Consider the following 27,561-nt stretch of genomic DNA (forward strand, 5'->3'; position numbering starts at 1 on the left):
TCAGATGAAACATACAGCCACAGGGGTCTTCTACAATGCTTTCTCTGAGAGCCTTTGAAGAATTGTGGGGCCAGGTGTGCTGGCACAGGCCTGCAATCCCAGCCGTTTGAGAGTGCAAGGCAGGAGGATCACTTGAAACCAGGAGTTTAAGACCAGCCTAAAGAAAAAAGGGAGACCATGTCCTTACTAAACAAAATAAATCAAATTAGCCAGGTGCAGCAGTGCATGCCTGTAGTCTCAGACACTGGGAAGGCTAAGGTGGGAGGACAGCTTCAGCCCAGGAGTTCAAGGCTTAAGTGAATACACTCTAGTCTACGTGACAGAGCAAGATTATGTCTCTTAAAAAAAAAAAAAAAAGAAAGAAAGAAGAGAAAAAGAACGGGGTAAACAGAAAAGCCAAAGATCTCTGGCATCTCCGGATGACTGCCTGAACAAGTTGTTTTTTTTTTGGCTTCAAAACCTTTCAAGATGTATATTTGTTTTTAAAAGAAAAACATGTCGATTATAACTTTAGGTGAGCAATCAAAATCTAGCTTCTAAAACTAGAGTACTTTTACTCTCTTTCTGATAATATTTATTTTCTGAGGTACAGAAGAAAAACAAGATTAGATCTATTGTTTTTCTGCCCACTCCATCTCCTCCTACCTGCCTTCTCTCCTTTAATTAAATGTATAAATACTAAGCCTCCAGAAACCTCTTCAGAGAGAACACAAGCCACAGAGGTTTTTTGCAACTCATATTTTCCCAGGTTGCACCGTCAAGCTCTGGCTCAATAAAACTCAATTGGTCAAGACTCTTGCCTCAGTCTTTCATTCTGGAAAACAACCATGAGTCCTGCAAAGCCCTTCAGTAATCTATTGCCTGCCTAGGTGATGTGTACCTCGGTGAGTCATATCTTCATGAGTCAAACACTCTTTTTCCTTTTATGCCTTTCCCAACCCTACCACTCAGTGCTATGTGCTCTGATTTGACCCCAGCTCCCAGGTTGTTTGTGTTGGTCTAAGAAAGCAAGACCAGGAAGGGCAGGTTGAGAAGGAATTAGGAGGCCAAGAGCCGTGGAACGTGGCAGGTGGGGCTGTCATTGCTCAAAGTCACACTCCCTGGATGCATTTTATGAATTTTTCTGGATTTGGAATCTTTTCCCTGTGTGTCTTTCTAGAAACTCACCCTCCTACTTTCTTCTCATTACACTTTCTGTTTCTAGTGTACTTGGTTATGTCCAGAGAATGGCCATGCAAACAGTTGACAATAGAATAGAAAAAGACTTTTTGTGAGACTTGGAACCTGGCCTTTCTTTTTTCCAAAAAGATTGAGGTTTCTAAAAGCTAGCTTTTATGCAGGACTGTGCAGTTGTGAGTGTAGTGTTAGGGAACAGGTGCATAAGTGAAGGATGAGACAGAAAACAAAATGCTGGCTGTCAAATCCTGAAAGTAAATGGGACAAAAATTATTTTTGAAGGTGGATGTCATTCAGGAGACCTTGTAAATCTTAGCATGTCCTCTTACCAGATGAAGTGGAGGATGAGGTTAAATTATGGAGTTAGATGACAGTGGGCACATACTTCTCCGCCACAGTTCTTTTTTTCTTAATCTGTAAAAATGGTGATGGTGACACTTAGGATTTTTGTCATGACTGTAGCTACATGAAAAGCACTTAGGATGTGCCTGTTGCATAGTTATTATGCTCACTCAGGTAGACTGGAATCGACTTCTTACAGAGAAATATGATCTGTTTTGAGAGCTATCTGCTTCCTTAAAATTTCAGTGATAGTATATAACATTTGTCATGTATGGCTCTATTTTGGAGTGTCTGTACTCTCACTTAGGTGAGAATATGAACAAAACTTAAAGCATTAGCTTTAGTCTCAATAACTGTAATTTTGGGCTTCTATCAATTCTTTCCTTTTCTTTTTTTTTTAATTTTCTTTGTCTTAAAAAATTTTTTTTTATACTTTATGTTCTAGGGCAGATATGCACAATGTGAAGATTTGTTACATTTGTATACATGTGCCATATTGGTGTGCTGCACCCATTAACTCATCATTTACATTAAGTGTGTCTCGTCATGCTATCCCTCTCCCCTTCCACCACCCCACAACAACCTTGGTGTGTGATGTTCCCCTTCCTGTGTCCAAGTGTTCTCATTGTTCAATTCCCACCTATGAGTGAGAACATGCTGTTTTTGGTTTTCTGTTCTTGTGATAGTTTGCTGAGAATGATGGTTTCCAGTTGCATCCATGTCCCTACAAAGGACATGCACTCATCCTTTTTTATGACTGCATAGTATTCCATGGTGTATATGTGCCACATTTTCTTAATCCAGTCTGTCAATGATGGACATTTGGGTTGATTCCAAGTCTTTGCTATTGTGAATAGTGCCGTAATAAACATACGTGTGCATGTGTCTTTATAGCAGCATGATTTAGAATCCTTTTGGTATATACCCAGTAATGGGATGGCTGGGTCAAATGGTATTTCTAGTTCTAGATTCTTGAGGAATCGCCACGCTGTCTTCCACAATGGTTGAACTAGTTTACAGTCCCACCAACAGTGTGAAAGTGTTCCTATTTCTCCACATCCTCTCCAGCACCTGTTGTTTCCTGTCTTTTTTATGATCACCATTCTAACTGGCATGAGATGGTATCTCATTATGGTTTTGATTTGCATTTCTCTGATGGCTAGTGATGATGAACATTTTTTCATGTGTCTGTTGGCTGTATAAATGTCTTCTTTTGAGAAGTGTCTGTTCATATCCTTGCCCAGTTTTCGATGGGGTTTTTTTTTCTTGTGAATCTGTTTGAGTTCTTTTCTGGATATTAGCCCTTTGTCAGATGAGTGGTTTGCAAAAATGTTCTCCCATTCTGTAGGTTGCCTGTTGACTCTGATGGTAGTTTCTGTAGCTGTGCATAAGCTCTTTAGTTTAATTAGATCCCATTTGTCCATTTTGGCTTTTGTTCCCTTTGCTTTTGGTGTTTTAGACATGAAATCCTTGCCCATGCCTATGTCCTGAATGGTATTGCCTAGGTTTTCTTCTAGGGTTTTTATGGTTTTATGTCTAACATTTAAGTCTTTAATCCATCTTGGATTAATTTTTGTATAAGCTGTAAGGAAGGGATCCAGTTTCAGCTTTCTACTTATGGCTAGCCAGTTTTCCCAGCACCATTTATTAAATAGGGAATCCTTTCCCCATTTTTTGTTTTTGTCAGGTTTGTCAAAGATCAGATGGTTGTAGATGTGTGGTATTATTTCTGAGGACTCTGTTCTGTTCCATTGGTCTATATCTCTGTTTTGGTACCAGTACCATGCTGTTTTGGTTACAGTAGCCTTGTAGTATAGTTTGAAGTCAGGTAGCGTGATGCCTGCAGTTTTCTTCTTTTGGCTAAAGATAGTCTTGGCATCCTGGGCTCTTTTTTGGTTCCCTATGAACTTTAACGTATTTTTTTCCAATTCTGTGAAGAAAGTCATTAGTAGCTTAATAGGGATGGCGTTGAATCTATAAATTACCTTGGGCACTATGGCCATTTTCATATTATTGATTCTTCCTATTCGTGAGCATGAAATTTTCTTCTGTTTGTTTGTGTCCTCTTTTATTTCATTGAGCAGTGGTTTGTAGTTCTCCTTGAAGGGGTCCTTCACATCCCTTGTAAGTTCGATTCCTAGGTATTTTATTCTCTTTGAAGCAATTCTGAATGGGAGTTCATTCATGTTTTGGCTCTCTGTTTGTCTGTTATTGGTGTACAGGAATGCTTGTGATTTTGGCATATTAATTTTGTACTCTGCTGAAGTTGCTTATCAGCTTAAGTAGATTTTGTGCTGAGATGTCGGAGTTTTCTAAATATACAATCATGTCATCTGCAAACAGGGACAATTTGACATCTTCTTCTCCTAATTGAATACCCTTTATTTTTTTCTCTTGACTGATTGCCCTGGCCGGATCTTCCAACACTATGTTGAATAGGAGTGGTGAGAGAGGGCATCCCTGTCTTGTTCCAGTTTTCAATGGGAATGCTTCTAGTTTTTGCCCATTCAGTATGATATTATCTGTGGGTTTGTCATAAATAGCTCCTATTATTTTGAGATACATTCCATCAATCCCGAATTTATTGAGAGTTTTTAGCATGAAGGGCTGTTGAATTTTGTCAAAGGCTTTTTCTGCATCTATTGAGATAATCATGTGGTGTTTGTCTTTAGTTCTGTTTATATGCTGGATTACATTTATTAATTTGCGTATGTTGAACCAGCTTGCATCCCAGGGATGAAGCCCACTTGATCATGGTGAATAAGCTTTTTTATGTGCTGCTGGATTTTGTTTGCCAGTATGTTGTTGAGGATTTTTCCATCGATGTTCATCAGTGGTATTGGTCTAAAATTCTCTGTTTTTGTTATGTCTCTGCCAGGCTTTGGTATAAGGATGATGTTGGCCTCATAAAATGAGTTAGGGAGGATTCCCTCTTTTTCTATTGATTGGAATAGTTTCAGAAGGAATGGTACCAGCTCCTCCTTGTACCTCCGGCAGAATTCGGCTGTGAATCCGTCTTGTCCTGGACTTTTTTTTGGTTGGTAAGCTATGAATTATTGCCTCAATTTCAGAGCCTGTTATTGGTCTATTCAGGGATTCAACTTCTTCCTGGTTTAGTCTTGTGAGAGTGTAAGTGTCCAGGAAATTATCCATTTCTTCTAGGTTTTCTGGTTTATTTGCGTAGAGGTGTTGATAGTATTCTCTGATGGTAGTTTGTATTTCTGTGGGGTCGGTGTTTATATGCCTTTTATCAATTTTTGTTGGTTCTATTTGATTCTTCTCTCTTTTCTTCTTTATTAGTCTTGCTAGCGGTCTATCAATTTTGTTGATCTATTCAAAAAACCAGCTCCTGGATTCATAGATTTTTTTGGAGGGTTTTTGTGTCTCTATCTCCTTCAGTTCTGCTCTGATCTTAGTTATTTCTAGCCTTCTGCTAGCTTTTGAATGTGTTTGCTCTTGTTTCTCTAGTTCTTTTAATTGTGATGTGATGTTAGGGTGTCAATTTTCTATGTTTTCTGCTTTCTCTTGTGGGCATTTAGTGCTATACATTTCTCTTTACACACTGCTTTAAATGTGTCCCAGAGATTCTGGTATGTAGTGACTTTGTTTTCATTGGTTTCTAGGAACATCTTTATTTCTGCCTTCATTTCGTTATGTACCCAGTAATCATTCAGGAGCAGGTTGTTCAGTTTCCATGTAGTTGTGCGTTTTCATTGAGTTTCTTAATCCTGAGTTCTAGTTTGATTGCACTGTGGTCTGAGAGACAGTTTGTTATAATTTCTGTTCTTTTGTATTTGCTGAGGAGTGCTTTACTTCCAACTCTGTGGTCAATTTTGGAATAAGAGCGATGTGGTGCTGTGAAGACTGTATATTCTGTTGATTTGGGGTGGAGAGTTCTGTAGATGTCTATTAGGTCCGCTTGGTGCAGAGCTGAATTCAATTCTTGGATATCCTTGTTAACTTTCTGTCTAGTTGATCTGTCTAATGTTGACAATGGAGTGTTAAAGTCTCCCATTATTATTGTGTGGAAGTCTAAGTCTCTTTTAAGTCTCCAAGGGCTTGCTTTATGAATCTGGGTGCTCCTGTATTGGGTGCATATATATTTAGGATAGCTAGCTCTCCTTCTTTAATTGATCCCTTTACCATTATGTAATGGCCTTCTTTGTGTCTTTTGATCTTTGGTGGTTTAAAGTCTGTTTTATCAGAGACTAGGACTACAACCCCTGCCTTTTTTGTTTTCCATTTGCTGGGTACATTTTCCTCCATCCCTTTATTTTGAGCCTATGTGTGTCTCTGCACGTGAGATGGGTCTCCTGAATATAGCGTGCTGATGAGTCTTGACTCCTTATCCAATTTCCCAGTCTGTTTCTTTTAATTGGACCATTTAGTCCACTTACCTTAAGGTTCATATTGTAATTTGTGATCTTGATCCTGTCATTATGATCTTAGCTAGTTATTTTGCTCGTTAGTTGATGCAGTTTCTTTCTAGCATCGATGATCTTTACATTTTGGCATGTTTTTGCAGTGGCTGGTACCGGTTGTTCCTTTCCATGTTTAGTGCTACCTTCAGGAGCTCTTGTAGGGCAGGCCTGGTGGTAACAAAATCTCTCAGCATTTGCTTGTCTGTAAGGGTTTTATTTCTCCTTCACTTATGAAGCTTAGTTTGGCTGGATATGAAATTCTGGGTTTAAAATTCTTTTCTTTAAGAATGTTGAATATTGGCCCATACTCTCTTCTGACTTGTAGTGTTTCTGCTGAGAGATCCGCTCTTAGTCTGATGGGCTTCCCTTTGTGAGTAACCCATCCTTTCTCTCTGTCTGCCCTTAATATTTTTTCCTATATTTCAACTTTTGTTAATCTGACAATTATGTGTCTTGGAGTTGCTCTTCTCGAGGAGTATCTTTTTGGCATTCTCTGTATTTCCTGAATTTGAATGTTGGCCTGCCTTGCTAGGTTGGGGATGTTCTCATGGATAATATCCTGCAGAGTGTTTTCCATCATGGTTCCATTCTTCCCGTCACTTTCACATACACCAATCATACATAGATTTTGTCTTTTCACATAGTCCCATATTTCTTGGAGGCTTTGTTGATTTCTTTTTACTCTTTTTTCTCTAAACTTCTCTTGCTTCATTTCATTTATTTGATCTTCAATCACTGATACCTTTTCTTCCAGTTGATCGAGTCGGTGACTGAAACTTGTGCATTTGTCACATAGTTCTCGTGTCATGGTTTTCTTCTCTATCAGGTCATTTAAGGGCTTGTCTACTTTGGTTATTCTAGTTAGTCATTTGTCAAGGATTTTTTCAAGGTTTTTAGTTTCTTGGCGCTGGATTCGCACTTCTTCCATTAGCTAGGAGAAATTTGATTGTCTGAAGCCTTCTTCTCTCAACTTGTCAAAATCATTCTCCATCCAGCTTTGCTCCGTTGCTGGTGAGGAGCTGCATTCCGTTGGAGGTTGAGAGGTGCTCTGATTTTTAGAATTTTCAGCTTTTCTGCACTGCTTTTTGCCCATCTTTGTGCTTTTATCTACCTTTGGACTTTGATGATGGTGACCTACAGATGGGATTTTAGTGTGGATGTCCTTTCTGTTTGTTAGTTTTCCTTCTAACAGTCAGGACCCTCAGCTGCAGGTCTGTTGGAGTTTGCTTGAGGTCCACTCCAGACACTGTATGCCTGGGTATCAGCAGTGGAGGCTGCAGAAGAGTGAATATTGCTGAACAGCCAATGTTGCTGTCTGATCGTTCCTTTGGAAGCTTCATCTCAGAGGTGTACCTGGCCGTGTGAGGTGTGTAGTGTCACTCTGCCCCTAGTGGGGGATATCTCCAAGTTAGGCTACTCAGGGTCAGGGACCCACTTGAGCAGGCAGTCTGTCCATTCTTTGAAAAAAATTCCACGCTGGGAGAACCACTACTGTCTCCAAATCTGTCAGACAGGGACATTTACATCTGCAGAGGTTTCTGCTGCCTTTTGTTTGGCTATGCCCTGTCCCCAGAGGTGGAGTCTACAGAGGCAGGCAGGCCTCCTTGAGTGGCGGTGGGCTCCACCCACTTCAAGCTTCCTGGCTGCTTTGTTTACCTCCTTAAACCTCAGCAATGGTGGCGCCCCTCCCCCAGCCTTGCTGCTGCCTTGCAGTTAGATATCAGACTGCTGTGCTCACAATGAGCGAGGCTCCCTGGGTGTGGGACCCTCCAAGCCAGGCACGGGATATAATCTCCTGGTGTGCCATTTGTTGAGACTCTTGGTAAAGCACAGTATTGGGTGGGAGTGACCCAATTTTCCAGGTGTTGTGTGTCACGGTTTCCCTTTGCTAGGAAAGGGAATTCCCATCCCCCTTGTGCTTCCTGGGTGAGGTAGTGCCTCACTCTGCTTCGGCTCTCATTCATTGGGCTGCACCCACTGTCTTACACCCACTGTCTGAGACAACCCAGTGAGATGAACCTGGTAGCTCAGTTGAAAATGCAGAAATCACCTATCTTCTGTGCTGCTCATGCTGGGAGCTGGAGGCTGGTGGTGTTCCTATTGACCATCTTGACACCACCCCCTCTTCTTTTTTTTTTTTTTTTTGATGGAGTCTCGCTCTGTCGCTGAGGCTGAAGTGCAGTGGCACGATCTTAGCTCACTGCAACCTCTGCCTCCCTGGTTCAAGCAATTCTCCTGCCTCAGCATCCCAAGTAGCTGGGATTATATTGCAGGATCTGGCCAGCAGCCCACAATGCAACAGGGCTCTTTCTTTGTTCCCAGGTGGATAGGCAGGTCAAGAAGTAAAAGACACACACAAGATAGTGAAAGCTGAGTCCAGGGGTGGTGATTACGTTTTGGTCCTGTGGTGCCGCCAACGCACTGGATATACCAGCATTTATTATTAAGTTTAGTGAGGGCAGGGGTAGGTTAGTGAGGGATTTAGGGGGGTTTGATTCTGAAATGAGATGGTCACATTGGGATGAAGTAATTCTTTAACATAACATCGGCATGCAGAAGTAGAGTATACAGAGATAAGAATTTACAACATGATGTGTGCATCAGCATTTTCTAACAGAGCCTTAAAACAGAAACACAGTCTATCCATAACCTATGATTAGCAAGATATTAATCAGCAGTGACAGTTGCAGTCAAAGCTGGTTGCAAACAATCAGTAGAAACAGGAAGTGAAGCTAGACAACTGGCGAAACCAAAAAATTATCAGAAGGGAGTATGCCTTAACTCTAAAGAGACCTAGAAGAGCCGTGGCAAGATAAGGGCATTTATAACCCTATCTCATCCATATGAACAGGCGCCCCTCATGTGTCCATTTATAGGCTCTCCACAGGGTTGCATTCCATTCCCAGAGCTATGACCATCTGCTTTTCTGGGATAGGAATCTTGGTGGTGTGAAATCTCCCTGAGTACACATTCATTAATAGGCTCTCTGCATGGGGAAGCCAATCACGCACTGTTGGTTCATTGTGGCAGCCTGGCATTGTCTTTACACAATCCTGCATGCAATTTTGTATTTACAATAATCAGGAGCATTTCATCTTTTATTCCATAGCAATGGTTTCAGGGGGTCTCCCTACAGGACTACAGGTGTGCAGCACCACACTAGGCTAATTTTTGTAATTTTAGTAGAGACAAGGTTTCACTATATTGACCAGGCTGTTCTCGGACTCCTGACCTTGTGATCTGCCTGCCTTTTCCTCCCAAAGTGTTGGGATTACAGATGTGAGCCACTGCCTCTGGCCCATAAACCACACATTTCTTTGAGTTTTTGAATTCCAGCCCAAGAGAAACAATTTGATATTTGAAGGATGGCTGATCACAAATATTTGCACAGAAGTAAAAATGTTCGTAGATTGCACCACATGAGGGAGACTACCAGTATGACTATCAGGACGAAGATATCAAGAGTTTGGAGTATGCACCTTAAGCAAGATGCAAACCAACTACAACAGAATAAAGAAGAAGCCAGAAGAGTCTAGTCATTTTAACCAGGCAGCACATTTGTTGATTTTTACAACTGAGTCTCTATTAGAACCCGATGTATTTATCCATGTGCAACAAGAAGTGTCAGAAACTGCACAGGCTCCCCCCTGTTAAGCTGGTAGAGAGCAATTCTATTTTCTAGTATTGCATGTCTATGTTAAATTAAAACAGAGAGTGAGAAGAATAGGCAAGTATAGAAGTGGAAGCCTAAAAAAAACTCGATACATTTGAGAAAAAAGTTGTGTTAAAGATGCTGCTAACGTCAGCTTTGGGGTGGACTAAAGGATCTCTTGTTATGTGAAAATGTTTGGACCAGGTGTAGTGGCTCATGCCTGTAATCCCAGCACCTTAGGAGGCCGAGGCGTGCGGATCACCTGAGGTTGGGCGTTCAAAACCAGCCTGACCAACATGGAGAAACCCCGTCTACTAAAATTACAATATTAGCCAAGTGTGGTGGCGCATGCCTGTAATCCCAGCTACTAGGGAGGCTGAAGAAGGAGAATCACTTGAACCCAGGAGGCGGAGGTTGTGGTGAGCCAAGATTGTGCCATTGCGCTCCAGCATGGGCAACAAGAGAGAAACTCCATCTTAAAAATAAAAAAAAAGCTTGGTTGATGTGATATATCTGACACTGTTAAGTTACTCTCAGAAGCTACTTCTTGTGAAATCCTAAGTACAGCATTATTCTGGGAAGCAAAGGAGACAGGCATAAGCAAGGACAAATTAAGAGAGGTAAGAGTCTCATCATGATTGATAATCTTGTTCTGACATCTTGAGAAAAGCTGTCCACAATGTAAAGTCATCAACTTGTTGTCGTGGTTTGCAGTTTAAGTTTCTCTAAGTTATGGTCTTGAATATTTGGTGAGCTCTGAGTGGCCCACTCCTCAGACATGAGGGTTTTCCCATGAAATTTACATTGAGTTGTCCACCTCCAGATTATATGGCTTCAGAAACAGAGCTGTTCTTGTTCTTAATGATTTCATTGGAGAAAATTGAATTGGAAGAACTAAAAGAATTCAGGGTACAGTCCAGTCTACCAGTGGATTAAAAATACTCAAAGATAATGAACAGTGGTTCAGTCTGGTAACAGGTGTACTACAGTTTTTCTTTCCAACATAATTTTTCTCTATATAGGGGTCTCTATTTTTACCAAAGGTAATTGCAGTAGGATGAATTTATTTGCAAAATAGGTTGAGTCCCACCGAACTTGCCTAGATTTTTTACCTAAGTGCAGCAAGAGTATCAATGGACCATAAAGGATCTTTTTAAACTTTGCTTTGCTAGAAGTTTTATAAGACTCTTAGATTAAACTTTCAAAAACCTCTTGAGACTAGGAAGCCAAACCAAGGCCAACTTCAGAATTTGCCTGCATTCCTTATGGGTTTATTCTATGTATATTCTCAAATGGAGCATCCCAGTCAAAACCTTGGTAATATAAGCAATGTTTTCAAATGTGTCCTGTTATAAAGAGAGTAGATTCTTACTGAACTTGTGCAAATAACTTTATTACCATAAGCATATGAATACTCATGAATAGTTTCCCAATTCTGGGGCACTCAGATAGGGAGCCAAAGCAAATATTTCAATTTTTGTTTACAAAATTGTACTTTACCAAATTGCTGTAAAGTATAAATAGCTTAAAAGAGAAAGTTCATAAATCTGGAGAATAAAACATTCAAAGAATCAGCACATTTTCAAATAAAAACTTATGAAAACATTATCCTTTTAATTATTTAGTCCAATGAAATTGAGTTTTTTTTTCTTCTTTGTCTTGAATTTCATGAAGGTATCAGCCTGTTCATTAAAATTTCAACAGCTCTCAGAGAGTCCAGTGGTATGATCTTGAAATTATCAGAAACTTGCATTCAAGAGTCGTTGTCAGAGTCTTTTCCATATATCTCCTTGAAGAAAAAGCAATTTTGGACTGTAGCTGATTGTAAATACTTCGAGGAAGAGTCAAACCAACTGTCTGGGAATGACAAATATTTAAAATCACTGTGGTTAAAAATCTAATTTGATTTTCATTAGGTTTATTATGGTAAAGACACAGCTCACATAGAAATCTAGTTACTTCTGTGGCATATGACACTATTACTGATAACATATTCGATTTCCAGAAATTTCATATAGTTTTTAGAATACTCATTTTTTAAAACGTATTTATTTATTTTTTTTGAGACAGAGTCTTGCTTGCTTCCCAGGCTGGAGAGCAGTGGCACGATCTCGGCTCACTGGAAGCTCCACCTACCGGGTTCATGCCATTCTCCTGCCTCAGCCTCTCGAGTAGCTGGGAGTACAGGCGCCTGCCACCACGCCCGACTCAGTTTGTTTTTGTATTTTTAGTAGAGATGGGGTTTCACCGTGTTAGCCAGGATGGTCTCGATCTCCTGACCTCATGATCTGCCCGCCTCAGCCTCCCAAAGTGATGGGATTACAGGTGTGCGCCACCGCGCCCAGCCTAGAATACTCATATTATTAACATTCCCATAAATATTATTTAGAGAAGGTTTAGCATCACTTATCACTCATTTAAAAATGCTTTATATATATTTTAACATATCAAATAAGGTGGCTTTTCCATTCAGCTTCTGTTTCCCAACTGGATTACTGATTTCTTGGTGTAGCCCGTTAATAATTAGGGCCAAAAAAGTGTAGTCTTATGTATGTTGAAAAAGGTCCTTAGGTAATACCAGTACTTCTAGCTGAAAATCATTGATTTAGTTTTAAGTTCTACCTATTACAACAAGAGTTCTCCATCCTCGTTACATGTTTGTAGTGTCAGGGAAGACTTAGAAATTACCAGTCCCTGGGTCCCTCGCCAGACCTTTAAACTGGAACTCATGAGTGGGGCTTGAGCATCCACTTTTAAAAATGTTTTCCAGTGATTCCAATGTGTAGCTATATTTCCCATCAGATTTCTCTGATTTCTTGTGGCCTTCACTTTTTTTCTATTTTGGTATTATGATTATTTTCAGGTCTCATTTCCTGTCTTAGGCTTTATGTCACCTGGGGTAGGGACCTTGCCTACTTCATTTCTGTATCTTTTTTGAACACATGAATTGGTCACCAGGAAAAGGTCTCAACCTCACATAGGTTGTGTCCTGACTCTCAGGTTCACAGGCTATTCATAAAGTCTTTGTTCTCCACCAGGTTGGAGATTGTTTGTGGTGAAGGGTGTGGTTAAGTCTGTAGTGCAGATGGTGGAGGGGAGTTCACCCTGTTTTTAGGCATTGCATTGGGACTAAGAATTTTATGTATATATGGGTGAAGCGACAGTGATGTGTAGGAGGACAGTTCTAATTAGGCTGGAGGAATTATACTAGGAAATAGAGGTAAAGGAAATGAGAAGGATTAGTAAATAGAGAACTGTGAACTTACCAAATAGGCTAGAGTAAAACCTTGGGGATTCTTGATTAAGTGAATTAACTAGATTTTAGAAAGGTAATGAGGAAGTCATATGCAAGGAAGGTTTCAAAGTCTGGAGACAAGAAGTCAAGCAACACTTTGAGAAGTGGTTGAGCTTTATGGGAATGGATAGAACTACACTATTGAGAGATGTTAAAAATAATGAAGAGGGTTTCACAATGTGGAATTGTGTTTCTCATGTGAATCTGAGAAACAAATGAGCAGAGGCTGGAGATAATTATGTCTAAAAGACATTGGGGTAGAGGGAGCATAAAGGCCAGGGAGAAAGGGAACTGCAGGAATTAGTGCTGAGAAGCAGGAGTTTAGTGTAAGAAGGAGGAGATCCAGTCCCAGATACAGGCCAATAAGTCTTTTCCTGCTCCCAAGCATGGCAGTCAGCCCTGCAGGAAACAGGACAGGAGAAAAGGCCATCATACCTGCCAGACTTCCCGAAATACAGAAATGACATCACGGCTGATATATGGGATTAAGGCCAGGAATATGTCCTCTTCCTGAAGGAGCTGTCATGGAAAGAAATGAAAAGGAATGGAGATGATGTTATTTTACAGGGAAGTGGCTCAGGAACATGCATGTAACATGAGGTACTCTATAATTGTTTCTTCAAGGAATGCATTATTTCTGTTGGAAAATTGATGGGAGATGGTTATATTCTTGCAGTTTTTTACCCTCTCACCTTGTTTCTAGGTTGGTGATCAGTCCTCTGTCAATTCTCTACTGCACTCAGATATTTCAGAAAGCTTTCAGATGTGAGAAAGGCTGATTGCTATTTTCTATGTCATTAGAACTTTCCACCTTTCCACCTTTTCATGGTTGCATCTTTTTCTCAGTGTCTCTGTGTGACAGCCATGAATGAGACCCTGCCAGGTCTCCGTGGCAGGGACCTGATTGACAGAAGGCCCAGGTCAGTGTATTTCAAGTTCACCACCTCCCTTGCACAGAAAGCTTCCTTCCCACAGGTTCCCAGCAAGGGCGTGAAAGCAAGCCTATTTCTCTGAGGCTCTCTTTAACTTTCATGGGTGACTGATTGGAAGACTCCCTATCAGCCTTGCAAAAACTCTCTTAGAACTGAATTGATACCTAAAAATTCTTTTTCTTTCATTTTCACAGGAGTCAGCTTTGCATAGTGGTCTGTGGGTTCTCCCATACTACCTTCATGCCTGCCCCACATTCCCTCAGAGGTGTCTTCCCTGATAAATTATCTTAAATGTCTAATCCCATCCTGGATGCATCTCAGTTGGTAAAAACTAACACACCAGGCTTGATTCTTTGTACTTAGCTTTTTCCCTTTCTCTCCCACAAGTAGTCAGTCACCATGTCCTAGTGTTTTACGTGGTACCTCTTTTTCTATATGTATATGGAAATAGGTACTGTTGAGGGGCACGTCCTATGTGCCAGGACCTGTGCTAAATACTTTACCTGTACCTCATTTAATTCACACAGTAACCCTGTCAGGTAGACATTATTTCCATCTTGCCAATGAAAAGACAGAGGCTTAGAGTAGTGTAAAAACTTTCCTGGTGTCATATGGCTAGTAATAGGTGTATCTGACATTTGATTCTAGGACTATTTGACCTCAAAGCTAATGACGATGGTATTAATATAGCAGGTGACATTGGTTACTCTGTGTGTGGCATCTTGTTTCATTGACTACATTAAACCTTTAAAAGAATGGTATGAAGCAAACTCTCTCATTGCAATTTTCAGGTGAGGAACCAGAGGTTCAGAGAAGTTAAGAGTCTTGTGCAAGAAATTTATAACTGTAAACTGTTACTTTAAAAAAGGAAGAAAGATCTCAGATCAGCAACCTACTTTAATACCTCGTGATATGATAGAAGAACAAACTAAACCCAAGCACAGTGAATGAAGGTAACAATAAGGATTAGAGTAAATAAAATAAAATGGAGAGTAGAAAAAGAATATAGTAATTAATGAAATGAAAGTTGATTCTTCAAAATGAAATCAACAAAATTGATGACCATTAACTAGACTGACTAAGAAAAAAAGAGAGAAGATTAAAATTACTAAAATCAGATATGAAAATGGAGTCTGAGCATGGTGGGTCATATTTTAATCCTAGCACTTTGGGAGGTCACAGTGGGAGGATTTCTTGAGGCCAGGTGTTTGGACCAGCATAGGTAACCCGGGGAGACCCTCTCTCTACAAAAAAAAGTTAAAAGCCCATTAGCTGGGCATTGTGGCATGCATGTGTAACCCGAGTATCTTGGGAGACTGAAGAAGGAGAATTGCTTAAGCCCAGGAGGTTGAGGCTGCAGTGATCCCTAATCACACCACTGTATTTCAGCCTGGGCTGGCCTACAGAGTGAGAGCCTGTCTCTCTCTCTCCAAAGAAAAAAATAAAAAGATAAAAAACAAGTGAAAAGAAAAAATAAAATGAAGTGATTACTAGCAATTATAATAAAATAATGGTTATGAAAGTACTGTAAATAATTGTATGTCAAAAAATTTGATAACCTAGATGAAATAGACAAATTCCTAGAAAAACACAAAAACATGATGCGAACTATAATCGGTAATAAGAATTAATCAATAAAAGCATTTGATGAAATTCCATATTTTTTCATAATGAAAACATTCTAACTAAGAATGCAAGGAAATGACCTCAACATAAAGTCAATATGTGAAAAACCCAATGCTAACATCATACTCAACAGACAAAGACTGAAAGCTTTCCCTGTATGAGCAGGAACAAGACAAGAATGCTGCTTTTGACATTTCTATTCAATGTAGTATTGAAAGGTCTAGTCAGAAAAATTAGGCAAGAATTTAAAAAAAGATACTCAAATTGAAAGAAAGGAGTAAAATTATTTCTGTTCACAGATAACTTGAATTCATATGTAGAAAATCCTAAAGATGGAACAACCCTATTCGAATTAATAAATGAATTCAGTAATGTTGCACAATACAAAATCAACAAACATCAATTGTATTTCAATACGTTACCCATGAACAATCTAAAGGGAAATTTTAAAAAATTTAATTTGTATTAATATCAAAAAGAATAAAAGAGTTAGGAATAAGTTTATCCAAAGAGGTGACATGATTATACCTGAAATCCATAAAATATTGCTTAAAGATGACATCAATAAATTGAAAGACACTTTGTTTCATGAATTAGAAGGTTCAATATTGTAAGAAGGACAATGCTACGCAAAGTGAGCTGCAGATTCAATACAATTCCTATCAGAAACTCAGTGACATTTTTGCAGAAAAAGAAAAATCGGTCCTAAAATTTATATTGAATCTCATGACTCTAAATAGACAAACAACTTTGAAGAGGAAGAATGAAGCTGGAGAACTCACACTTCCTGATTTCAGCATTTACTACAAAGTCCCAGTAATCAATACAGTGTGGTACTGGCATAAAGGAGGACATAGAAATTAATGAAACAGAACAGAGAGCCCAGATAGAAATATTTGCATATATGGCCAAATGATTTTCATCGAGTGTGCCAAGATCATTCAATGTTGAAAGGACAGTGTTCTCAGCAAATGATATTGGGAAAGGTGGATATCTAAGGTCAAGAATAAGTGGAACCTTTACCTAACATCATATACAAAAATTAACCCACAATAAATCAAAGATCTAAATGTAAGAGCAGAACTACACAACTCTTAGAAGAAAACATAGGAGAAAAGCTTCATGATATTTGATTTCACAATGATTTTTTGGTTGTAACATCAAAAGCACAGGCAACAAATAAAATTTATAAATTGGACTTCATAAAAATCAAAACCTTTCATATATCAAAGAACATTATCAAGAGAGTAAAAAGGCAACCCATGAAATGAGAAAAACATTTGCAAATTAAAAGTGTGATAAGAAATTAATTTTCAGAATACATGAAAAACTACAAGTCAACAACAGCAAACATCCAAAAACCCAATTAAAAAATGAACAAAGGATTAAAATAGGGTTTTCTCCAAGGAAGATATACAAATATCCAATAAGCCCATGCAAAGTTCCTCAATGTCATGAATACTTAGAGATATGCAAATCAAAACCACAATGTGACACCACCTCAGACACTTTAGGATGGCTTTGATAAACAACAACAATGACAGCAACACAAAACATCAAATGTTTTCAAATAGATGGAAAAATTGGAGCTCTAGTGCATTGCTGACGGGAATGGGAACTGTTATAGCCACTGTAAAAGGTGGTATGGCTGTTTCTCAAAAAATTAAACAATAAATTACCATTTGATCCAGCAATTCCACTTCTGGACATACTCCCTATAGAATTGAAAGAAATTTGAAGAAAGATTTGCACATTGATGTTCAGAGAAGCATTACTCACAATAGCCAAAAAAGGAAACAATGGAGAAGTCCATTGAAAGATAAGTGGGTAGGCAAATGAGGTATATCTATACATCAAAATGTTATTCAACCTTAACAAGGAATAAAATTCCAATACATCAGGCAAAATGGATGAACCTTGAAGACGTTATGCTAACTGAAATAAGCCAGACACAAAAGGATAATTATTATATAATTCTATATATGAAAGATAGAATAGCCAGTTACATAGAGACAGAAAGTAGAATGATGGGTGCTAGGGGTTAGGGGGAGAAGGAGTGAGAGTTACTGTTTATCGGGTAAAGAAGTTTAATATGGTAAAAGGAAAAAGATCTGGAAATAGATAGTGTGATTATTATACAGCACTAAATTACACAATTAGAAATAGTTAATGATATATTAGACATATATAAAGTGTCTGGCAGTCTTACCCTCTCTATAAATACACACTTTTTGGCATTGCCCCTTTCCTGCCATGCAGAGCCTGAGAGGTGATTCTCACTATTTCTCCAAGTGCGCATCACTCACTGTCCTCTGTGCTGTGTCCCACTTGCTGTGCCCACAGCCTCATACAGCCGGTGACTTCAGAACCAGGACACAGCTCAAGGGTCTGCCCTGAGGCTCCCTCTCTTCTTATTTCCCTGCAGCCTAGGCTTCACTTCAACTGGCAGCTCAATTTAGCCGAATTCAGGACAGGCCACCAGGACTCTTTCTTCACACAAGCTGGTCCCACACCAGGTGGAGTCAGGCAGGGCCAGTCACCGGAGAACCCTGGAGCAGATCAGGGAGTGGTTGGAGCTGCCCCTCTCTCATCCAAGGGGCTTCCTCCTCTCATTTAGGGGAAAAATGTGAGCTTGTTTCATAGCCTCAGATGTTCGTTGTAGCTCATGGAGTAGGTAAAAGAAAACAAAGACGTAGCGGAAAGGGATGTGTTGCTGACAGCAAGAAGCAACTTGATCTTGAGGACTCTCCTTGTCCCTCTGTGAAGCCTCTTCCACCACATAGGGCTCAGGGCTGACAAAGCCCCCTCCCTTCCATTCTTAGGCTGGACACAAGGTCAGCCATGAAAAACAGAAGAACAAGCAGAGAGTCTGTAGAGACAAATTGGGAGGGTTCAGGAGGAGAAATTAGGATTTGCTTCTGCCCATGGGGTACAGACTGGGAATAAAAATGTTTTCCTGACTCTTCTCTGAAGGCCAGATAGACTCCACCTAAAACCCTATTGCCAATGATGCAGGGATCCACTTACCAGAGACTTTGATCGTCTTGAATGTGGAACGTTCCCTGCCAGTGACGGAGTTACGAACACAGCAACCATAGAGCCCGCTATGCTCTGTAGTAATTTGGGGGATAGAGAGTATTTGTCCTGATTGCAGAAACTTCCCATTAATCGTCCAAGTATACTCTGCCGGTGGGTTAGAGTCCGCGTAGCAGTACAAGTAGAGGTTTTCTCCTGAATGGTAATAGGTGAATGAAGGGAAAATCCTGGGGAAGTCTGGACCATCTGGAGTAAAGACAATAAAGTCACAGGTGATGTCATCCGAGGGAAGGGGATACTCCTGGTCTCTTAAAGGGACACAGTGTCCCTCTGAACCAAGACACACCCTCAGGTCCCAGCCAAACCCCTTCTGTGTTCACTGAGCTGAGGCCTGAGGTATTCACCTGTTTCTGCCATCAGAGACTGTAGATCCCAAGTCTCCCATGACAAGAGCATCCCCTCCCCTTATATCCTTGGTTAAGGCTGTGCCTGCCCAGGTTTTCCCAGGGCAGGGAGTCATGGCCAGCTCGGGTGTCCAGAAATGAAAGTGTCTGTACTTTGACCTGAGAGAGACTCAGATGCCTGGCCTCTGTTTGTTTGAATTTAAGCTGATGACTTGGCCCACAGAGGAACCAAAGATACTCACAGAGGACATCCAGGGTGATGGGGTCACTGCGCATGCTACCAACTCGGTCCCGTATTTCACATTCATAGGGTCCTGTGTCATTTCTTGAGACATTGGGTAGAATGAGGAACCTGTTTTTACCGGGTTGCTTTAGCCTGGGACTGACCGGGAGGCTCTGACCATTTACTCACCACATGTAGGTGTAGTTCTGAGTCTTAGGTTCACAGGTTAAGGCTACAACATTCTCATTCTCCATGGGGTTGAAGTTGTTGCTGGTGATGTAAGGCTTGGGTAGCTCCGCTGTGTGGATAACAGATAGAAGTTTGTCCCGTGTGGCAGCTTTGATTCTTCCACAGGCATCCCTCAATCAGAGTTGGCATCTCCCACCTCTCAGCCCACCCGAGTCCTTGAAAACCAATAGCTGGTGCGTGTGTCACAAGATAGATGCATGATGACCTAAGGGCTCAAAGACTGTGAGGCCGCCTGCTCTGTCTTATGGAAGCATAGACTTTCTCAAGTGTGAATTGAGCAGCCGTGCTGGGTCATGGACAGACACGTCAGTGGGAGTGAGAGCACCTGGTACCCCTCCCAGTCCCTCTTTAATCAGCTGTCTGGCTGGCTCACCTTGGGTTCTTTACCTGGAATGTGCAACTGCTAGGCCCCTTCCAAATTCCATCCTACTTTGACCCCTAGATGTGATTTCTCTGCAGCTTCCATTTCCAAAGACATTTTAGAGATGAGTAATAATGGGACTTCCCATTGTCCTGAAACCCTGAAGATACTGAGCAGCCTGGCCTGGGACTGGATGTTTCAGCAGAAATAAAATAGGGGAGACCAGAGTCAAGCCTGGAGGTCAGTTCAGTCATCAGGCAGTGGAGGCACAAGGTGGAGCAGTTTTCTGCAAGTGTTTCATGATGACTTACTTGTTCCAGTGACCTCCAAAGATAGAGCAGAGTGCAAGGAATGATCTAGAAAGAGTGAAGGGGACAGGGAAGAGCTGGTGGCTTTGGAGCAGAACCATGTTCCCTGTTCTGAGTTCTTTAAGTTTCCTCTCCTTCTGCAAAGGGCAGGTGAGGACTATGTGGATCTTTCCAGAAATACATGTGGACATTTGCAAATGCAGAACTGAGTGGTGGAAAGGGTGGGAATGAACTGCTGGAAATCTGGTCCTCATTGGACCATGTGTGTTTGATGGATATGAGACAAATGTGGGGGGAAATTTTGCAAATATTTTCTTTCACTGGACACTCTACTCTCCGATTCCATGGGTTTGACTACTCGAGGGACCTCATGTTAGTGGATTCCAGAGTGAATCTGAGAAGAGACTGCTGGTTTCCAGGAGCTGGGATTGGGGAGAATCAGAAGTTGTTCATGTGTGTGCAGTTTCAGTTATGCAAGATGGGGAGGTTCTAGAGATCTGCTGTACAGCTCGATGCCTATAGTTCACACAGATTGAGTGTTTCTTATGCATAAGACTTAGGAAAAAATGTGTTTTGGGTTTCTGATTTTTTTTTTTGATTCTGAAATATTTGTCATATACTTACTGGTTTAGCATCCCAAATCTGAAAGATTCAAAATCTAAAATGCTCCAGGTAGCATTCCTTTTCAGCATCAGATTAGTACACCAAAGTGGTAGGTGATTATCCAAATACATTCTTCCACCCCCCTTTTTTTTTCTCTCACCACGTTTCTAGCTTGGTGATTAGTTTTTGGTCAGTTCCATACTGGCCATGCTGCACTAGTATATTTTTGAAGGCTTTGGGATGTGAGAAAGGCTGATTGGTATTTTCTACGTCATCAAAAAGTTTCCACCTTTTCATGGTTGCATCTTTTTTTCAGTGTCTCTGTTGTGGCAGTCATCAATAAGAGCCTGTCAGGTCAGATTTAGGACAGATTTTTGTAATTCTGCAAAAAATGTTACTGGGATTCTGGCAGGGGTTGCGTTGAATCTGCAGCTCACTTTGGGTAGTATTGTCTTCCTAACAATATTGATTCTTCCAATCCGTGAAAATGAAATGCTTTTCCACATATTGATGTCATCTTTAATTTCTTTCAGTAATGTTTTGTAGTTTTCAGGATATAACCCCACAACCTTTTGGTTAAACTTATTCCAAAATATTTTATTCCTTTTGCTGTTAATGTGAGTTGAAATTGTTTTCTTAATTTCCTTTCAGATTGTTCATTGTTAGTGTATAGTCTAAAGAATGATCTAGAAAGAGTGAAGGGGACAGGCGAAAGCTGGTGTTTTGGATCAGAAACATATTCCCTGTCCTGTGTTTTTGATTTTCCCTCTCTCTTTGCAGAGGGCAGGTGGCTCTTTCCTGATAGCCAGATAGACTTCACTGGAAAACATATTGCCAATGCTCCAGGGATCCACCTACCAGGGACTATGATCCTCTTGATTATGAGATTTCTTCTACCAGTGACTGAGTTATGGATGAAACAGACATAGACCCCTGTATATGTTTTAGTGACTTGGGAGATAAAGAACACTTGTGCTGATTGCTGGAACTTCCCATCGATCAGTCAACAATGCTCTGCCAGTAGGTGAGAGTCTGTGAGGCAGGAGAGCTTGGGGACTCCCCTGTATGGTAATAGGTGTATGAAGAAGAAATGGTGGGGGCATCCAGACCATCTGGAACAAAGAGAATAAAGTCACAGGTGATGATGTCAGAGGGAAGGGAAAATCCTGGTCTGTGGAAGGACCAGAGTGACCCTGTGAGCTAAGTCACAACACTGAAGTTCTAGCCAAATCCCTGCTGTGTTCACTGATCTGGACCCTGAGACATTTACCTGTTTCTCCCATCATAATCTGTGGAGCCTGAGTCTCCCATGACAGGAGTAGCCTTTTCTCTCCAATTTTTGTTCAAGCCTAAGCCTACTCTGTTTTGCCTGGGGCAGAAAATCATGGCCAGCTTTGATGTCCAGAGGTAAAGGTCTCTGTACTTGCACCTGAGAAGGACTGAGAGGCCTGGCCTCTGGCCATGTGTATTTGGGATGGCAGCCTGCCTCACAGAGAATTAGAAGATACTCACGGAGGAGATTCAGGGTGACTGGGTCACTGCAGCTGGAACTCACTGGGTTCTTCATTTCACATTCATAGGGTCCTGCAGTATCCTTTGTGACACCAAATATAACGAGGGTCCTGTTGGTTTTGGACAGCTGCAACTTGCGACTGATAGGGAGGCTCTGACCATTTATCCACCACCGGTAGCTTACGTCCTGAGTGTCAGGATCACAGGATAAGATCACAGTCTCCACGGCCTCCCTGGGGTGTAAATTACTGCTGGAGATGGATGGCTTGGGAGTCTCCACTGTGGAGATAACAGAGAGAAGATTGCCTTGTGTGGCACATTTGATTCCTCCTAAGACATTTTTCAATCAGTGTTGGCATTTCCCACCTCTCAGCCCACACAAGTCCTTAAAAACCCATGGTAGGTGTATGTGTTACAAGAGAGATGCATGGCAATCTGAGGGCTCAGAGATTGTGAGGCTGCCTGCTTTATGTGGGAGAAGCACAGACTTTCTCAGGTGTGAATTGAGCAGCAGTATTAGGTCATGGAAAGACACAGGACCAGCAGTCACAGCTCCTGGTGCCTCTCTGAGTCCCTCCCTCTCCAACTGCCTGCCTGACCCACCCTGTGGTCCTCACCTGGAGCATGCAGTACTGGAATCTTCTTAGTTTCAGTCTTACTTTGTCCCCCAAGGTATGTTTTCTCTGCAGCTTCCCTTTCCAAGGACATCCTAGAGATGGATGATGGAACTTCCCATTGTCCTTAAACCCTTTGGGTACTGGGAAGCCTGGCTTGGGACTCAGCACTTCAGCAGAAATAGCACAGGGGAGACCACAGTCAAGCCTGGAGGTCTGTTCAGTGATCAGGCAGTGGAGCCAAAAGGTGTTGCAGTTTTCCCAGCTGTCTCATAGTGACTGACTTGAGCCAGTGACCTCTAAAGATAGAGCAGAGTCCAAGGAATGAAGAGTGAAGGCAACAGGCAAGAGCTGATAGCTTTGGACCAAGACCATATTCCCTGTTCTGGGTCCATGATGTTCCCTTCCCCCTGTAGAGGGCAGATGAGGACCATGTGGATGTTTCTAGAAATACATGTGGATATTTGCAAGTGCAGAACTAACTGGTGGAAAGGGCAAACATGAACTGATGATGGAAGTCTGGCCCTCATGGACCCTATGTATTTGGTGGCTATTAGACCAATATTTGGGAAGAAGTGTTGCAGATACTTTCTCTCATTAGACATTCTACTCTCTGATTCTATGAGTTTGTCTACTCTATGTACCTCATCTCAGTGGATTCCAGAGTGAATCAGAGAGTAGAATAGTAGTTTCCAGTAGCTGGGATCGTGGGAATAGGGCATTGTTCCATGTGTGTGCGGTTTCAGTTATGCAGGATGAGGAGATTCTAGAGACCTTCTGTAGAGCTTCATGCCTATAGTTCATACAGATAAAGTGTTCTTTATGCAAAAAGCTTAAAGCGAAGTGTTTTGGATTTCTAACTTTTTTTATTTTGGAATATTTGCAGTAGATGTACTGGTTTAGCATCCCAAATCTGAAAAATTTAAAATCCAAATTGCTCCTGTGAGCACTTCTTTTTAGCACCACATCAGTGGTCAGAAGTGTTGGATTTTGGAGCATTTCAGATATTGGATTCTGGATTTGGGATATTCAGTTTGTAATACAGCAATTTTCCCATAAAAAGTTGTCAGGAGTTTAGACCTCATGGTCTGATTCTAGTAACAAAACAAAAAAATATTTGGGGGAAACATTAAAATGTTGTCATAAGTGGAAATTTTTTACTGATAGTCCAAACATCTAAGATCAATTTCCGGTAGCAGTATTTCTCTTGATACCCAATTAAGGTTTAGGTGTGGGGTGAATTCCAGCAGGATCACATTAGGCTCAAAGAAAGATGCCAAAGGTGATTTGAAATTAGCAAGTCCTTAAGTAGAGAGAGTCCCGTTAAAAGGACAGAACTGGCCAGTGTGTCTATTACATAAAGGGAGGAATGATGCCGAATTAAAAGAAGGGATGTGTGTTATGTTAGTAAATATAGAAAGAACTCCTTGTTTCTAATTTCTGTGTAGAGTTAGGAAAAATGGGGAGGAGCCCAAAGCAGGTATGTGAAATGCTTTCTTCATTTTCTCTTAACCTCAGGAAATACAACTAGAGTTTCAGTTTGTGTGAATTAGGAAGAGTCTAAGTGAGATGCCAATGGCTCATGTGTCCCCCACACGAAGAACCCCACCTTATGAAAATGGCATCATCATGAGGAAACAATTGTGTGTGGCACAGGCAGTGAAACCATCAGATAACACCCACCTGGCCACTTCCAACAACTCCCGGCATCCACCAGTATTTCCATTACATGTATATTACATCCTTGGCGTTGTCCCACAACTACAACATTTAGAAATTGCTATTGTCAATACAAAGTATTAAATATGAAGTTGAATGTGTTGTTCCACATTTCTCCCCCTACTCTTTTTGAACTTTCCTGTTTCAGTTTTGGAAGTTTCTATTCACACATCCTCAAGCCAGGGATTCTTTCCTCAGCGGTGTGCAGTCTACCAGTAAGCATCAAAAACATTTTTCATTTCTCTAACAGCACTTTTTTTTTTTTTTTTCCTGAGACAGAGTCTCGCTCTGTTGCCCAGGCTGGAGTGCAGTGGCACGATCTTGGCTCAAGCAAGCTCTGCCTCCCAGTTTCATGCCATTCTCCTGCCTCAGCCTCCCGAGTAGCTGGGACTACGGTTGCCCACCTCCACGCCTGGCTAATTTGTTGTATTTTTAGTAGATATGGGGTTTCATCGTGTTAGCCAGGATGGTCTCGATCTCCTCACCTCATTATCCACCCACCTCAGCCTCCCAAACTGCTGGGATTACAGGTGTGAGCCACTGTGCCTGGCCATCTCTGAGAGATTTTAACAAGTTGTTGACTTTTCAGTTTGTTCAGGTTTTTACTTACTGCTAAAACCAAGTGACAAATTTCAAGGTCGTTATATGCCTGACAGGAAACCAGAAATCTTTAGGAAGTGACTGGAGAATGTGAGCTCAACAGTAGGTTGAGGATGGAGTCACGAGTGAAATGGGTGAAATCAGCCCATGGGCTTTGGAGACTGCAGACCTGTCCAGCCTCTGACACCCTGGTGAGTCAGTGCAAAGATTACAACAGTGACAGCAAACTAGCATGGCTGACTCCATCTGGCATCTAGTCTCAGGCTGGCTGTCCTCACTCATTCCTGGACATAGGCCAGGCTAACCATGGGAGGAATTTAATTTGTGGCTTAACTTTGAAGCAAGAATGATAATAGTTCCTCCATAAAACTAATACCCTTACTTTGCCCAGGGATTGCCTTTGTAAAACTGGTGAAAGACCATGAGAGTAAGATTATAGGAGGGAACTGAGTTCTGCTAAAATGTAGGCACAGTTTCTATAATCCCTTACTGCTCAAATGTCATTTGGCCAGATTTTACAAAATTTGTAACTGATTGCTTCTATAGGTAACATCACTATTGTAGAACCTGAGATTGGTCTTTTGAGATGTTTCTCATTCCTTGCATTCTGGCAACCGGCTGACCTCATCCATACCCATGACTAATGGCTCAGTCAGTCACCTGGTCCCCGCCTAGAGGCAGATTCAAGCACAAGCAAATCATTTCCCTCTGCCCTCATGATTCCATCCCCAAACAATCAGCAGTAGCCATTTTTCAGTTCTGTGCCCCTGAAACTATCCTTGAAAATCTCTAACCCCTGATCCACTAGGGAGGATGATTTGAGTAATAATAAACCTCTGTCCTCCTGTTTGGCAGACTTGGAGTCATTAAAATCTTTCTTTACTGCAAATCATCATCAGGATAAATTGGTTTGGTTTGTGCAGGAGACCAGAAGAACTTGTCTGGGAATTATAAGAGTGGATGGAGGAGCTGCTTATCCCTGTCCCATGGTCTTGTCCACAGAACAGCCTCACAAAGGGACAGAGCCCTGGGTGGGGATACAGTGGAAGCTTATTCTCTTAGTGACCTCGGGTCATTGGCTCGAGATGAAGCCTGGCAGGAGTGACAACTCCAGGTGATTTCTATGCCTCCCCCATTTCCTGGGAGGTGGGCCAGGCAACAGTGTTAGCAGGAAGGGAACAGAACCGTCAGCCTAGTTAGAGGGATTGTCTGGGGAAGGCCTAGGGGTGGAGGAAGAAGCTGTGCAGGACAGGGCTTGCCAGGTAGAATGAAATGGGGCAAGATGAGGGACACAGAGAAGCAGAGAGAGGCAGAGACAGTGTGGCAGTGAACAGCAGGGGCCACAGTGACTTCAGAAACCCCAGGGATCAGGTGCCCCCAGTTCCACCGTCCAAGATCAGGGAGCCCTCAAAAACCCTCCAGACGCCAAGGAGATTCAGAGTTACACATGAGGTGGGGTGGCTTTAGGGGCAAGAGGTAGTGGGGGGGATGAAACATGGGTGTCAGCCTCTGAAGGAGAAGGGACAGGTGTGACTAGAACTTCCTAGGTTTCTGCATCCAAGATCCAGTCTCTAAAGAGGTTATGGGTCATTCCTTTCTTTATTCAATTCCTTCATTTGTTATGTGAGAGCTCCTGAGTGTGTGTCTCTCACTGGGCCTGTGCTGGTGCGGGGTGTGAGTGGGGAATGAAAACAAGGTCCTCTCTTTTATCCTGTCATACCAGTGACATGGGCACTTTGAGAAACACAGGATTTCAGGTTCAGTGATAGGGGTTAAGATATGCGGGGGAGGCCTGGACATTTTTTGCACTGACTCTGACAGTTGAGGCAGGTGATTTAGTTCTGGAGAACAGACTAATCAGCTGACCATTTGCTCTCACTCCTCTGATGTTTGGATGCCTAAGAAGAGAGGATTTGAACCAATAAATGACTATGGGGTCCTTGGAACCCAACGATTCGTCACTTCTGGTGGAGGAGAGGATGGGCCTGTGGCTGCAGACAGACTTCATGTGACCCTGATCTGCCTTTTGTGTTTGTGTGACTCTGGTTCAGTGACTGTGCCTTCCTGTGCCTCAGTTTTCACTCAGTCAAATAAGCTAAATGGCAAATGGACTGTGGCTTTTCATACTATCTGTGAATAAACTGAAAATTATTCACAGTCACGCGACCTAATGCTTGGCACAGTGGAGGTGTTCACACAAACAGCATTTATTATTATTCACTTCCATGAGAGAGCACCTTTAGGTCAGATCCCTGTGGACAAACTGCTGCCAGGTACATTTTCTGTCTTCTGTTTCTGCTTCTGGGGATATTAGAGTTTCTATGGAGTGTCCTAAGTCTCACAAGGCAGTTGGCTAATGGTCTACAAAGCTTGTTTTTCTGTCCTCTCCACTCTGAGTGTCAGGTGAAGAAAACTCTGTCCTTGCCCAGATGAGGCTCTGAGGGCTGAGCCCTGGCTGGTGAGCAGCTCCAGGAGACACAGTCCTCAG

At 41.6% G+C, this 27,561-nt stretch overlaps 1 protein-coding gene across 1 annotated transcript in view; it reads right to left on the reverse strand.

Moving 5' to 3' along the window:
* Nucleotides 1-27,561, reverse strand: part of LOC139360196 (pregnancy-specific beta-1-glycoprotein 5-like) — a 57,269-nt gene that overhangs the window by 27,429 nt on the left and 2,279 nt on the right. The window contains 2 exon segments of the mRNA XM_071086196.1: nt 18,472-18,726; nt 19,127-19,405. Coding sequence (XP_070942297.1) covers nt 18,472-18,726; nt 19,127-19,405 — 534 coding nt within the window.

This window comes from Macaca nemestrina, chromosome 20 (genome assembly GCF_043159975.1).
Source record: "Macaca nemestrina isolate mMacNem1 chromosome 20, mMacNem.hap1, whole genome shotgun sequence".
Taxonomy (NCBI): Eukaryota; Metazoa; Chordata; class Mammalia; order Primates; family Cercopithecidae; genus Macaca; species Macaca nemestrina.